This window comes from Peromyscus eremicus, chromosome 4 (assembly GCF_949786415.1).
Source record: "Peromyscus eremicus chromosome 4, PerEre_H2_v1, whole genome shotgun sequence".
Classification (NCBI taxonomy): domain Eukaryota; kingdom Metazoa; phylum Chordata; class Mammalia; order Rodentia; family Cricetidae; genus Peromyscus; species Peromyscus eremicus.
In genome coordinates this window covers 141,733,330-141,747,454 of record NC_081419.1, presented here as the reverse complement: position 1 = coordinate 141,747,454, position 14,125 = coordinate 141,733,330, and the positions used below count along the sequence as shown (strand labels likewise).

The window sequence follows — 14,125 nt, the reverse complement described above, 5'->3', positions numbered from 1 at the left end:
TGCAAATGTACACGCAGACAAAACAACCATAATACAAAGTGCATATTGAAACAAGGTGACTTTAAGGATATACAGTGTTGCATCCTCCAGGTAGCTTCAGTGTAACCTGTTGATTTGAGGATTTTTCTTGATGTGCTCAGACAAAATGTTTCCAGCTGGCTGTGAAGGTTCCTTCCTTTCTGTTGTTTTACTTGGTTTTGTTTGTTTGTTTGTTTGTTTGTTTGTGATACTTCCTGGACACTCGGCAGCTCTTTACTGTAGAGTTGCCAGCCCCTGCAGTAGCTCTGCAGGGACAGTGACATAGACAGTCCCCGTTGGTGCTTCGTATTTTATTCTGCTCAGGTCTGCAGACCTTTCCTTGAGCTAAGCTGTCACTGTTATTGTTGGATCTTTCTCCATCCTGCTAAGAACCTACTTGGCCTCTGAATGAATCCAGGACTTGAGGTAGAAGCTGTAATTAGTCTCTTGGTTCATAGGTTGTCCTCTGTATTGCCCCGTACTGATACTAGTTTGTGGTCTTTGTCCCTGCACAGTGTTGATCTGCAGCTGGGCTGTTTTCTGTTTACCCTCTTGGTGCTTGAAGTAATTGCTTTGGATATCTGGGGGGCAGAGAATATCAGGCATACTATATTATTTACTATATTGAATATATATAGTAAATAATATATACTGTATTATACTATGTATACTATATTATTTACATAGTATGTACTATATATGCTATATTATTTATATAGTATTTCATTTGTATCCTTAGGGCCAAGATTAGACTGTTGCTTTCTAATAAAACACAGAAGATGAATTTGACCTAGGTTACACTGTGCTCCTGCCTTCCTCTTTAGGTGTAGGTGAGATTGAGAAAGGGGTGTGACTCATTCATTCAAAATGAATTTAATCATTCTCAAAGTTGATTGTGAGCCAGGAGTAGTAGTACATGCCTTTAGTCCAGCACCCAGGAGGCAGGGGCAGGGTCTGTGAGCTGGAGGTCAGCCTATCCTATATGATGCAGCTCTTCTTCCAGTTAGTGCGTGGCTGTGACTAAGACACTTGAATTGAGCATTCCCAAAATTAATTTATTAGCATATTCTAATCAACTGAACTACCTGGCCTGCCCCAAAAATTATTTTAGAATTTAGCAATTGACTTTATATGGTGTTTTAGTTTTGATTGTCAGAGCCAGGAGATTTTTGTAGAATTACTGAATGTTTTGACAAACTTCTTTCCAAACAATCCCATTTTTCCTTTTGACTAATTCACTTCTTTTCTGTGTCCCACTGCCTGTTGATTCTACCAAGACTTTGGGTGGCAACAAAGCTTAAGCACATTTGCTGCCTCAGGGGTTTCCCTCTCTGCTTCCCAGCACTGCTATGTTTTTTGAGCACATCATTTATGGCAGGAGTAGTTCCAACTGAGGCTGAACAACAAAGCTTTGTGTAAAACCTATTGCCTGAGGGCCTACTGTGTGCTCCCAGCACCATGACCTGCAGAGTGATTGGTGAACAAGAGTACAGTTGCATTAAGTTGGACAGTTTGCCCTTTTTGTGCTGTGTGCTAAAAGGAGGTTCTCCTTGGCAAGGACCTGTTAGACACTGCCAGCATAACAGACCGAAAGGCTGAGCAGACTCGTTGGTGACCAAAGGATGGATGGATTAGGAGAAAGTATACCACCACCCTGTCCCTCTGTACTGCAGGGTTTTTGTTTTTTCTCTTGTTTTCAAAATATGGTCTCCTTGTTGAAGTTCCTAGTTCAGAAAGATTTTAAGGCTTGGAGTCCTTACAAATTTTGAAAAAAAAAAAAAAATGAGAAGGGTGACATTAATGAATTCTGGAGCCAACTACTGATATGAATTTAATTTTTTTTGTCAAGATGTGACTATGCAGGATTTGTTTCTTTAGGGTGTAGGTGGTCTCTAGCTCATGATCCTCCTGCCTCATCCATCTTGAGTGCTGGAATTACAAATGTGTTACCATCTAGCCCAGCCTGACCCTTAAGTATTTAACAGGTAGTGACCTGAGAAAAACACATAGGGGATCTTTGAGTCCTTTTTCATGTCATGTGTAGTAATTCAAACATGGACTAGTATTTTATTGAAACCTTGTTGCTTGGATTGGTATAAGGCTCAGGGAGTATGAAAGAGAAATGGTAACTGTTGTCCCTTTTGGGGAAGGACCACTCATCTAGGCCTTCCCTGGTCTTTAGCTCACAGGAGTTCATCTGGAGAATGATAAGGCTGGGAAATTCTGATCTTCGGTGAATGTTCTAATGTTGGGAGACCCAGCTAAACTTTGATGATAATAATAGGGTGTTCTGGGACTTGTGACTTACGGGAACATCCCCAGGTTCAGGCTTACAGCCAGTAAAGGTAACAGTTACAGTTAGAAAACTAAGGTTTGTCAAATCCCAACTGCTGGTGCTTTGGTGTTGGTTTTTTGCTGGCTTTGGTCTTAAAGCTACTTTATTCTACAAAATTATGTTGAATTTAGATTATTAAAACAACTAAGGTCACATCCAGAGCCTTACAAAAATCTCACCTCAAATTGTACAAATTCAGTTTTCTTAAATAAATACAAGTACTGGCCAGGCGGTGGTGGCGCACGCCTTTAATCCCAGCACTCGGGAGGCAGAGTCAGGAGGATCTCTGTGAGTTCGAGGCCAGCCTGGGCTACCAAGTGAGTTCCACAAAAGGCGCAAAGCTACACAGAGAAACCCTATCTCGGAAAAAACAAAAACAAAAAATAAATACAAGTACTTTTTTTTTTTTTTTTTTTTTTTTTTTTAAGAAACTTGGGAAATGGATCTATATTTCTTTTTACCTTTGTATTTGGGACAGTCAAGCAGCTTTTTGATTCCCTTACACACACACCACACACAAAACAGGCATTTTGTTTTTTAAAAGATCCCAGAAAGCCTATAGCAGTCACCATGTGCTCTGAGGCCACAAGCATGGCTTTCCCCATCTAAGTATTCTGTGGCCTGTGTGACTCCTTTGCCACCGTGTGTTGCCACCTTAGAAGCAGGTCACACCATCATTTGGGACTTGGATTTGAGGAGGAGACAGAAACAGTCATTGAATGTCAGGTTGCTTCTGTGAGAGTATTGTTGCCTTGACGTTTCAGAAAGCAAAATCTTCCCTCAGCGTTCAGAGCTGTGTGGTGCTGTGAAGTTCCGAGTCATTTTCTAGGTTTGTAGGTCCAACATCACAAGGAGAAAAGCATACTTGATTTGGTTTAAGATAGCTGATTGATATTGTTTCATTCTCCAACTTCGAATTCATCTCTTAAAGGGTTGTTAAAGTCCAATCAGACTTGTGCGCCTAGACTCAAGTAAAACTGTCCTCTAACAAGATAGGGAAGGCCAGCAAGCACTTACCTCTGCCCGCCTGCTGTAAGGGTTCCATATACTAGATGAGGACCTCTTCTCACTGAAGGAGCCAGGGTTTGGGAGCCTGTCATCCGTGGAATTAGTAACTTTGACAAGTTGTTCATGTTTTGACTTTGACTTAAATTTTTTTTTCCAATAGAAACTATGTTCCAACTTCCTGTCAACAATCTTGGCAGTTTAAGAAAAGCCCGGAAAACTGTGAAAAAAATACTTAGTGACATTGGGTTGGAATACTGTAAAGAACATATAGAAGTAAGTAGCATGCCATTTTTAAATTTTAATGTGACTCGGCTTCTGATCCGTTCCTGTGTCCATGGGCAAGATGGTTCACTGTTAGGTGGGATATGAATTGTAACTACGCCTTCAACTTCACCAAAACTTTCTCAGTTAGAGCTTCCTCCCTTTTCCTGAAAGCCTGTTCATCTTTGCATCCTGAGGCAAAAACAGTTACAGTATGGAGAGTATACACAGACAGTGCACGAGGTGCTTTAAAATTGGATATGAACTTTGTCCTTGAAATAACCTTAAGGGGCTCTAGGAATTCTTGTGTCCAGTCTATGGACTAGGAACTGGGGACGCAGTGGTTTCAGGCTCACAGTTAGGGAAGGGGAAGTGGGACAGCAGAGCCTGTTTTCGTTCTCATAGGCCTGGGTATTTCCGTTGACCTGACTGTGGAGGCACGGTTGTCTGGGTGTTTGTCATCTCTTTCCTTAGGATTTGAGCATTTGTCAGCCTTCTGACCCATCAGAGACTTATCTTGCCCTTGTGTAGCAGTTTGGCCTTTCCAGACTGTTCCCTAGCCTTTTTATTCTGAGCTTTTCAAGCCCCATGGGATAGATAGAAGCGTCTCCTCCTTGTCCAGATCTCCTTGCTCCAGATCTTACAGTTAGTTGGACACAATCTCCAGTCGAAGCGTTTAAAGCAATTTCCCCCACAGATTTTAGGTTCCTACTGGCCAGGCTAAAGTGGCCTTGCTTAACCATTTATCCCACGCACAGCACAGTGCTTGGCAAGGAACAAGTGCTGAGGACACAGGTCAGGGGTGGAATTGACAGACATTGAATTCATGGGCCAAGTTCTCTTCTCCTGAGTCCCACTCAGAGTAGTCAGGGTGTATCCTGGAAACTGAAGCTTCTCAAATAGGCTTCTAGTGGTTTGTTCCCAGGGTGGAGGTAACTCTTCAGATTCACATGGATCTGTACTTAGGGGTGGGTGAGACCTTTTCAAATAAATATGCAAATAGTCAACTGTCTTTCCTATCCTGTACTGGGTTTGCTCCTCCCACTAGAGCTAATAGGTACTCTGAAGTTTACACATATTTAACTTTCCACCTACAGCTGTGAGCCATTCACCCTACTTCTTCTTAGTCATGGAGGGGGAACATTACAATTTCACATTATAGTATAAATTGAACGACGGCATGTTGCTTACTTTCTTTCTGGGTTTAAAAATCTGATTTTTCGTCCAGATCCACCCTTCCTTCGTTTGTTTGTTTGCTTGTTTATGCTGCCAAGTTAGACTCTTACTCCTCCAGGGCTATGAGCACATGTCCCTCCTCCACCCAGTGTTGTGACTGGTGAGTTATGTGGTTATGGAGCTGTTGTGGAACTAGAGCCTTCCCATCTGCACTTGGGGCAGTTTCTCTGGAACCCTGGCCATGTGCCTTTTGCATTTGCTGAGCCTCAGCACCACTGCATTAGTTCTCAGTGGTTGACCCCCCTGTGCCCCACACACTGGTTAAAAAGGTAGAGTTTAGGTGTCAGCTCAGGCTGGGCTTGATACCACTATGTTTTTGTAAATTTCTCTCACTGTTTTTCTAGGATTTTAAACAGTTTGAACCTAATGACTTTTATTTGAAAAACACTACATGGGAGGATGTAGGACTGTGGGACCCTTCACTTACAAAAAATCAGGTAAGTCTCATAGGAGATGTCCTGGAATGTCCATTTGCCGCTCGAACCTTTCATAGTGACAGCTGTGTCCAGGCAGTGGCCTGCCATGGAAAGTGTAGAGTAGCATGCACATCTCCTTTTCCTGAGGCATTACTTGTTACTGGACTGAAACTTCAAGTTAAAAGAATGAACAAAAATTGTGTTTCTTAAAAATTTGTGAGGGGCTGGAGAGATGGCTCAGAGGTTAAGAGCATTGGCTACTCTACCAGAGGTCCTGAGTTAAATTCCCAGCAACCACATGGTGGCTCACAACCATCTGTAATGAGATTTGGTGCCCTCTTCTGACACGCAAGCATACATGCAGGCAGAACACTATATACATAATAAATAAATAAAATAAAATAAAAAATTTTTTGTGAAGTTGGAGCTAAGGCTGGAGCTCAGTAGTTAGAGCATTATTCCTTGCCTGCACAAAACCCTGGGTTTGATCTCCAGCACCACATAAACCAGACATGGTGGCATATACCTCTAATTCCAGTGCTTGAGAGGTGGAGGTGGGATCAAAAGGTCAGGGGCATTCTATATAACAAATTTGAGGCTATCCTGGGCAAATGAGATCCTGTCTCAAAAAACAAAGATAGCAAAGTTGGGGGACCTGTGGTGTATAAGTATCCCTCCGCAGTGCCTTCCTGCTTCCATTTCTAAGGAGCACTCTTCAGCGTTATATGTGTAGCCACCCACCTGCTGTCCTGCCTCTGTTAGTTAGCACTTGCTTCTAGGGAAAAGTCACAGTCAATTGTTTTGTTTGTTTGTTTGTTTGTTTTTCAAGAGAGGGTTTCTCTGTGTAGCTTTGGTACCTGTCCTGAATCTCACTCTGTAGACCATGCTGGCCTCGAACTCAGAGAGATCTGCCTGGCTCTGCCTCCTGAGTGCTCCACCACCGCCTAGCACACAATCCATTTTTTTTGTTTGTTTGTTTATTGTTGTTTTTGAGACAGCCTTTAGCCCCTGACTGTCCTGGAACTCACTCTGAATACCGGTCTGGCCTCCAGTTCAAAGATCTGCCTACCTCGGCCTCCTGGGATTAAAGGCGTGTGCCAGCACTGCCTAGTTACACTCAGCCTTCTATTTATACCTCTTTATCCCTACCGATGACACCTAATCTTTATGGCAAGGTGTGGAGGGTGACCCCTAGGATGGCAGTAACAGGTCATTTTTTATGCCTTTGTGTTCAGAAGGATAGTTACTGATGCCAGTGTATCCAATTATGATATAATGATGGCCTGGCAGTAGTGGTGCAGGGCTTTAATCCCAGCACTTGGGAGGCAGAGGCAGGCAGAGTTCTGTGAGCTCAGCTTGGTCTACAGAGTGAGTTCCAGGACAGCCAGAGCTGTTTCACAGAGAAACGCTGTTTCAAGGGGGGGGAAAGATGTGATAACAACATTGTAAATGGTACTTCTCTCCATGGAGAAGTATTTGTGAACTCCCTTTCTAATTCTGTATTTGTGCTTTTGAACTCTACTTAGTGCCCTAGGGAGAGATGCTGAACAGCATTCTTACAAGAGAAGGCCTTTCTAGAGAGGGTTTGGTTATGAAGACAGAGTCTCTCTAACCTTGGCTATACTGGAACTCAGAAATCCACCTGTCTCTGCTTTCCCAACACTGAGATTGAAGATGTACACCACTACACCACATGAGGAGCTTTGAGGGAGTGCAGAGAAACTCATTTTGGTTCAAAACAGTTCATGAAAAACAGGAGAAAAGATGATTGCTTATCACATATTTGCCTGTTTAAGGTCTTAATTCTGAAAGCTGATCCTCTAATATCAGTGTGCTCTCTTACCTAGTACAACGTGGCTTCTGAACACTTTGCCCTATGTCTATAAGACACTCTTAGTTAACTTCTTAGCTGGATTAGAGCAGCTAATTCAATGGCTATGTATTTGTTGGTTGGTTGGAATTTGATGTTTGTTTGTTTGTCTGTCTGTCTGTCTGTCTGTCTTAAGACAGTTTCTCTGTGTAGCCCTGGCTGTCCTGGAACTCTGTAGACCAGGCTGGCCTCAAACTCAGAGATCCACCTGCCTCTGCCTCCCAAGTACTGAAATTAAAAGGATACACCACCATGCCTGGCTTTATTTGGCATTTTTGAAGGGAAAAAAGTATTTTTTGATGTCTGTTTTGCTTGAATGTGTATTTGTGTGCCGTGTACATGCTTGGTGCCCTCAGCGATCAGAACACCAGACACCCTGGAACTGGAGTGTGGATGGTCATTAGTTGCTGGGAATCAAACCCAGATCCTCTGAAACCGACCAGCTCTTACCCTCTGAACTGTCTCTCCAGCCCTCATTGGCCTTTTGGGAGCTGCTCTGCTGGAGAAGTAGAAAGAAACCAGTGTTTCCAGTTTGGAGCCTTTTGATCCACAGCAGTGTCTAAATTCACTGTGCTTTATTTAGATTGGAAAAGAAACTTTAGAGGTTTTTTTTGTTGTTGTTGTTGTTGTTGTTGTTTTTAATGAAAGTTATTGCATGGTGGGAAAGAGAAAAGTATACCTGTGTTGCTTATAAAGGTGTATATGGGCCTGTGAATTCCCATGTCTGGAGACTGAGGAGATTACTGAGCCACAAAATGGGGAGTTTACGTGATTTATTCTGGTTTTTAGCAATAAAATGTTTTTCTTGAAGCTTTCCTTTTTTTTTTTACTTTCTGAAACAAGCCCCAAATATGACTAGCCATTTTTAAAGGATTAGCAAGGACTTAATTAAGCACTGGGTTTTTATTTACACAGGGATTCAAATAAAGGTATTTGATTCAAAATGCATCTGAGTTCCTTGAGTTTCTCTTTCTAGTGTTACCTCCAAAAATGATTGCCTTGCAGAATTTCTGGGAATGCCTAGGGGGAGGTGCCTAACCCTATAACTACCTGCCTCGAGCGGCTTTCTCATCCGGTTCTGTTCTGTTTCATTTCATTTCTTTTTAGGACTATCGGACAAAACCTTTTTGCTGCAGTGCTTGTCCGTTCTCCTCAAAATTCTTCTCTGCCTACAAGAGTCATTTCCGGAATGTCCATAGTGAAGACTTTGAAAATAGGATTCTCCTTAATTGCCCTTACTGTACCTTCAATGCAGATAAAAAGACTTTGGAAACACACATTAAAATATTTCATGCTCCAAACTCCAGCGCACCAAGTAGCAGCCTCAGCACTTTCAAAGATAAAAACAAAAACGATGGCCTTAAACCCAAGCAGGCTGACAGTGTAGAGCAAGCCGTGTATTACTGCAAGAAGTGCACTTACCGAGACCCTCTTTATGAGATCGTCAGGAAGCACATCTACAGGGAACATTTTCAGCATGTGGCAGCACCGTACATAGCAAAGGCAGGAGAAAAATCACTCAATGGTGCAGTCCCCCTGGGCGCAAATGCCCGAGAAGAGTGTAACATCCACTGCAAGCGATGCCTTTTCATGCCCAAGTCCTATGAAGCTTTGGTACAGCATGTCATTGAGGACCATGAACGGATAGGCTATCAGGTCACTGCCATGATCGGGCACACAAACGTTGTAGTTCCCCGAGCCAAACCCTTGATGCTGATTGCTCCCAAGCCTCAAGAGAAAAAGGGCATGGGACTCCCACCAAGAATCAGTTCCCTTGCTTCTGGAAATGTCCGGTCTTTGCCATCACAGCAGATGGTGAATCGATTGTCAATACCAAAGCCTAACTTAAACTCAGCAGGAGTCAACATGATGTCCAATGTTCACCTGCAGCAAAACAACTATGGAGTCAAATCTATGGGCCAGAGCTATGGTGTTGGCCAGTCAGTGAGGCTGGGTCTAGGGGGCAATGCTCCAGTTTCCATCCCCCAGCAGTCTCAGTCTGTGAAACAGTTACTTCCAAGTGGAAATGGGAGGTCCTACGGGCTAGGTGCTGAGCAGAGGCCCCCGGCAGCAGCCAGGTACTCCTTGCAGACTGCCAACACCTCCTCTCTACCCCCAGGCCAGGTGAAGTCTCCTGTGTCTCAGTCACAGGCATCTAGAGTATTAGGTCAGTCCAGTTCTAAACCTCCACCAGCAGCCACGGGCCCTCCTCCAAGCAACCATTGTGCCACTCAGAAGTGGAAAATCTGTACAATCTGTAATGAGCTTTTTCCTGAGAATGTCTATAGTGTTCACTTCGAAAAGGAACATAAAGCTGAGAAGGTTCCAGCAGTAGCTAACTACATTATGAAAATACACAATTTCACTAGCAAATGCCTCTACTGTAATCGCTACTTGCCCACAGACACCCTGCTCAACCACATGTTAATTCATGGTCTGTCTTGTCCATATTGCCGCTCAACCTTCAATGATGTGGAAAAGATGGCAGCCCACATGCGAATGGTTCACATTGATGAAGAGATGGGGCCTAAAACGGATTCTACTTTGAGCTTTGATTTGACATTGCAACAGGGGAGTCACACCAACATCCATCTCCTGGTGACCACATACAACCTGAGGGATGCTCCAGCAGAATCAGTTGCTTACCATGCCCAAAATAATGCCCCAGTTCCTCCAAAGCCACAGCCAAAAGTTCAGGAAAAAGCAGATGTCCCTGTTAAAAGTTCACCTCAAGCTGCAGTGCCCTATAAAAAAGATGTTGGGAAAACGCTTTGCCCTCTTTGCTTTTCAATCCTAAAAGGACCCATATCTGATGCACTTGCACATCATTTACGAGAGAGACACCAAGTTATTCAGACAGTTCATCCAGTTGAGAAAAAGCTAACCTACAAATGTATCCATTGCCTTGGTGTGTATACTAGCAACATGACAGCCTCAACCATCACCCTGCATCTAGTCCACTGTAGGGGTGTGGGAAAAACCCAGAATGGCCAGGACAAGACGAATGCACCCTCTCGGCTCAATCAGTCTCCAGGCCTGGCCCCCGTGAAGCGTACCTATGAGCAGATGGAGTTGCCTCTGCTGAAAAAGCGGAAGCTGGAAGATGATAGTGATTCCCCCAGCTGCGTCGAAGAGAAGCCTGAAGAGCCTGTTGTTTTAGCTTTAGACCCCAAGGGTCATGAAGATGATTCTTACGAAGCTAGGAAAAGCTTTCTCACAAAGTACTTCAACAAACAGCCCTATCCCAGCAGGAGAGAAATTGAGAAGTTAGCCGCCAGTCTGTGGCTGTGGAAGAGCGACATTGCTTCCCATTTCAGTAACAAGAGGAAGAAGTGTGTCCGTGACTGTGAGAAGTACAAGCCTGGTGTGCTGCTGGGCTTTAACATGAAAGAGTTAAATAAAGTCAAACATGAGATGGATTTTGACGCTGAGTGGCTATTTGAAAATCATGACGAGAAGGACTCGAGAGTCAATGCTAGTAAGACTGTGGACAAAAAGCTTAACCTTGGGAAGGAAGATGACAGCTTCTCAGATGGTTTTGAGCATTTAGAGGAAGAATCCAATGGAAGCGGTAGCCCTTTTGACCCTGTCTTTGAAGTTGAGCCTAAAATTCCTAGTGATAATCCAGAGGAGCATGTACCGAAGGTAATTCCTGAGGATGCTTTGGAATCTGAGAAGCTAGACCAAAAAGAGGAGGAGGAGGAGGATGGTTCGAAATATGAAACTATCCATTTGACTGAGGAACCAACCAAACTAATGCATGATGCCTCTGACAGTGAGGTGGACCAAGATGATGTAGTTGAGTGGAAAGATGGTGCTTCACCATCTGAGAGTGGGCCTGGTTCCCAACAGATCTCAGACTTTGAGGATAACACGTGTGAAGTGAAACCGGGAACCTGGTCTGATGAGTCTTCCCAGAGTGAAGATGCAAGGAGCAGTAAGCCAGCTGCCAAAAAAAAGGCTACGGTGCAAGATGACACAGAGCAGGTGAAGTGGAAGAATAGTTCCTATGGAAAAGTTGAAGGGTTTTGGTCCAAGGACCAGTCACAGTGGGAAAATGCATCTGAGAATGCAGAGCGCTTACCAAACCCACAGATTGAGTGGCAGAATAGCACAATTGACAGTGAGGATGGGGAGCAGTTTGACAGCATGACTGATGGAGTTGCTGATCCCATGCATGGCAGCTTAACTGGAGTAAAACTGAGCAGCCAGCAAGCCTGAGGGCCTGGCTCGCCACGGCACATGGGCCAAGTTGCATCCTGGGCCTCTGTTGTGACTGCAGAGCTGTCTTCTAACTGGCACTGCCTTGCACGGACTGGTCAGTCAACAGGCTGTTGGGGACATGTAACCACTACAGCCTCAGTGGTTATTTCTAAGTCTATGACATGTGATTGGTTGATCTTGCTTCAGACCCTTCTCTGATAGACTCAGTAATGAAGTGTGAAAAACCAATAAGCTGGTGGCTCGTGAATGCACACAGGGAAAGGCAGTTCTTTACTTGCCTTTCCAGCATTTCTTTCCCTCGGTAAGATGTTTGGTTGGATGTCCTGGGGAAGCCTTACCCTGATTCACATAGTAGTGCAGGGCGGGCATACATGCTACCAGTCAGGTTTGTCTAGTAGACTTGGGAACATGGACCTTTTTCGTGTATTCATTCTGAATAGTTGAAATGTATATTTGTACAGTCTTTTAGACCTCAAGTGATGCTTATGACACTGTTACTGTGTGCCCGTCATAGATTGGTTTTTAGTGTTGCCCTTGCTGTGTGATAAATGCTATATCTAGTTTACCTAGCAGAAGCTTGACCCTGCGATAGTACGGACCTTTGGACAGACTTAGTTTTTGCACATAACCTTGTACAATCTTGCAACAGAGGCCAGCAACATAAGATATATATCTGGACTCTCCTGTATTATAGAATTTTTTTTCTTGTTCTGAGTATCCTTGACATTACAATTGTCAAAACTGATATTTCAGATCTCTTTCTGAGACCTTTTAAGCTAAAATAACATGCAAGAATTGATTTTACAGCTACTAATTTTGACACCTTTTAGATCTGTAAGAGTGTTGTGTCAGAGCAGCAAGCACAGTTGAGTGCTGCATTTGGGATATTTAGTTTCCTCTTTAGTTGAGCACCGCCGGGTGTATTCATTTATACCATCTAATATATGACACACTGTTGTAGTATGTATGATTTTGTGGTCTTTATTTCCCTTTGTATTCATTTTAAGCATCTAAATAAATTGCTGTATTGTGCTTAATGTAAATATTTGCTTTTATTACACAAGACAGTCCTGTGTGTCCATTACATCTTTTGCTGTTTGATGCCACAGCACCCTGAGCAGAGATGGAAGCCACCATGCTTATGAAGAAAACTTGTGGGCAACAACGATCTATCATTGCCTAAAGCATGCTTTCTCTCCAGGTACCGGCTACCAATTGTTTTCATGCGTGTATATGTTTCCTTTCTGCTGCAAAAGTAAACATCCCTGAGGTTTTCAGTTCCCCTTTTGATAAGGAGCAGAGCTTGGGTCTATATGTAAATGTCATGGTGACAGATGTAAATATGTTGGCCCCTGGTGGTCTTTTTTCCCTGTGTACCGTTCATTCCCGCCTTATGGCAACAGTTGTACCAAACAGGCAGCTGCTTTGCCTCTGGAGTCCTTTGACTATTTTGCTCTGAAGAGAAAGACTAGAGAACGTACATTTTGGGGTACTTGGCACTGAAGGAGCTGGTGGATTGACTGTAGAGATTCCTGAGAACAGGCTAGATGCAGGATGCAGTAAGGAGACAGAAGTGGCATAGCGTTTAGAGTGGGACTTCTCTCCATACTTGGGTGGGTAGGTCAGCCACCTCTCAGCACCATCACCGTAGAGAAATCAGAAGTGGCTGCCTTCAGGACTCCTGAACCTCTTTCCAAGAAAAGCTGTTTCCTGACTTAAAAACAGTAAAGGAAACATACATAATTCTGCAGGAGCTCTCCTCAGTCGGTCTTGCCAGGCTACATTATGAATGTGTGCAGCAGCTATGGTTCAGGGAGGATTATCTCCATAGCCACATACTACAGACACCCAATCAGAAACACCAGCTGATATGTAATCCACCTCCCACTTGTGGGAATTTAGCCTAAGATCTGCAAGGACCACTAACGAGACTTGCAGATAGTGTGGAAGTGAGGTAGGGCTTGTGGTCCTGCCTGCACATCTAAGCAGAGTCCTGGTGCTGCCTTGCCAAGTGGATGTGAAACCTCCAGCACCAAAAGGGCTTTAGCCCTTTAGCAATGGAAATAGTGCCGAAGCTCTGAAAGTGTCTCAATAAAAGCCATTTTGAAAGAACCAGTGCTGCTGTTTGCTTTTGGCTGAATCCGACAGTCATTCAACTTCACCACACAGGCTGCCACCTTGCACTTTAGAAACTGCCTGGAACTCTACAGCTTAAAAATTCTATAGGGTTTTCTAAGAAATCTTAGTCCCAGAGGTCCTTGCCTTTTTGCACTTGAAAATTTATGTGGATGTAAGTTCTAGTTCATGATTGCAGTAGACACCTGTTTCTCTCCCCTCTGTACATCTCTCATCATTGTCATAAGGGGCATAAAAGATTCGTCCAGCTGTTTCGCTAAAATGCAGGCAGCAAGGGTCAAGATCCCTTGTTTGCCTAAGCGTGTGTTCATTTGATCTCAGTGCTGGCTGTTGGCATAGTGAGAGTCCAAGTACTTAGACGTGAGAACTCACCAGCTGAAGCATTCCAAAAAGGGAGTATTCTGCAGAGCTGCCCATCAAGTGATCCTCTCACACACAAGTCCTTCCTCGGCTTCTACCTCACTGCCAAAATGGGGCCCAAAAATCTCCAAGGGGTTCTCTGCCCTTAGCCTGAGATGATGAAAAATCTCTTCTTAATGTTGACTGAATTTCACCAGAGGATCATGTTGAGTGATGGTTGGTTCTACCAACTATTTCTAGCCCTGCTGTTGAGAGCTGGTA

At 43.8% G+C, this 14,125-nt stretch overlaps 1 protein-coding gene across 4 annotated transcripts in view; it reads left to right on the top strand.

Annotated features, from left to right (window-relative positions):
* Adnp (activity dependent neuroprotector homeobox) overlaps positions 1-12,411 on the top strand; it is a 28,158-nt gene extending 15,747 nt beyond the window's left edge. For all 4 annotated transcript variants that reach the window (XM_059261960.1, XM_059261958.1, XM_059261957.1 and 1 more), the window contains 3 exons: positions 3,522-3,634; positions 5,203-5,295; positions 8,252-12,411. In XM_059261960.1, the coding sequence (XP_059117943.1) occupies positions 3,527-3,634; positions 5,203-5,295; positions 8,252-11,365 (3,315 nt within the window). In that variant the 5' untranslated portion in view covers positions 3,522-3,526 and the 3' untranslated portion in view covers positions 11,366-12,411. The remainder of the gene's footprint in view (positions 1-3,521; positions 3,635-5,202; positions 5,296-8,251) is intronic.
* Positions 12,412-14,125: the final 1,714 nt, after the last annotated feature.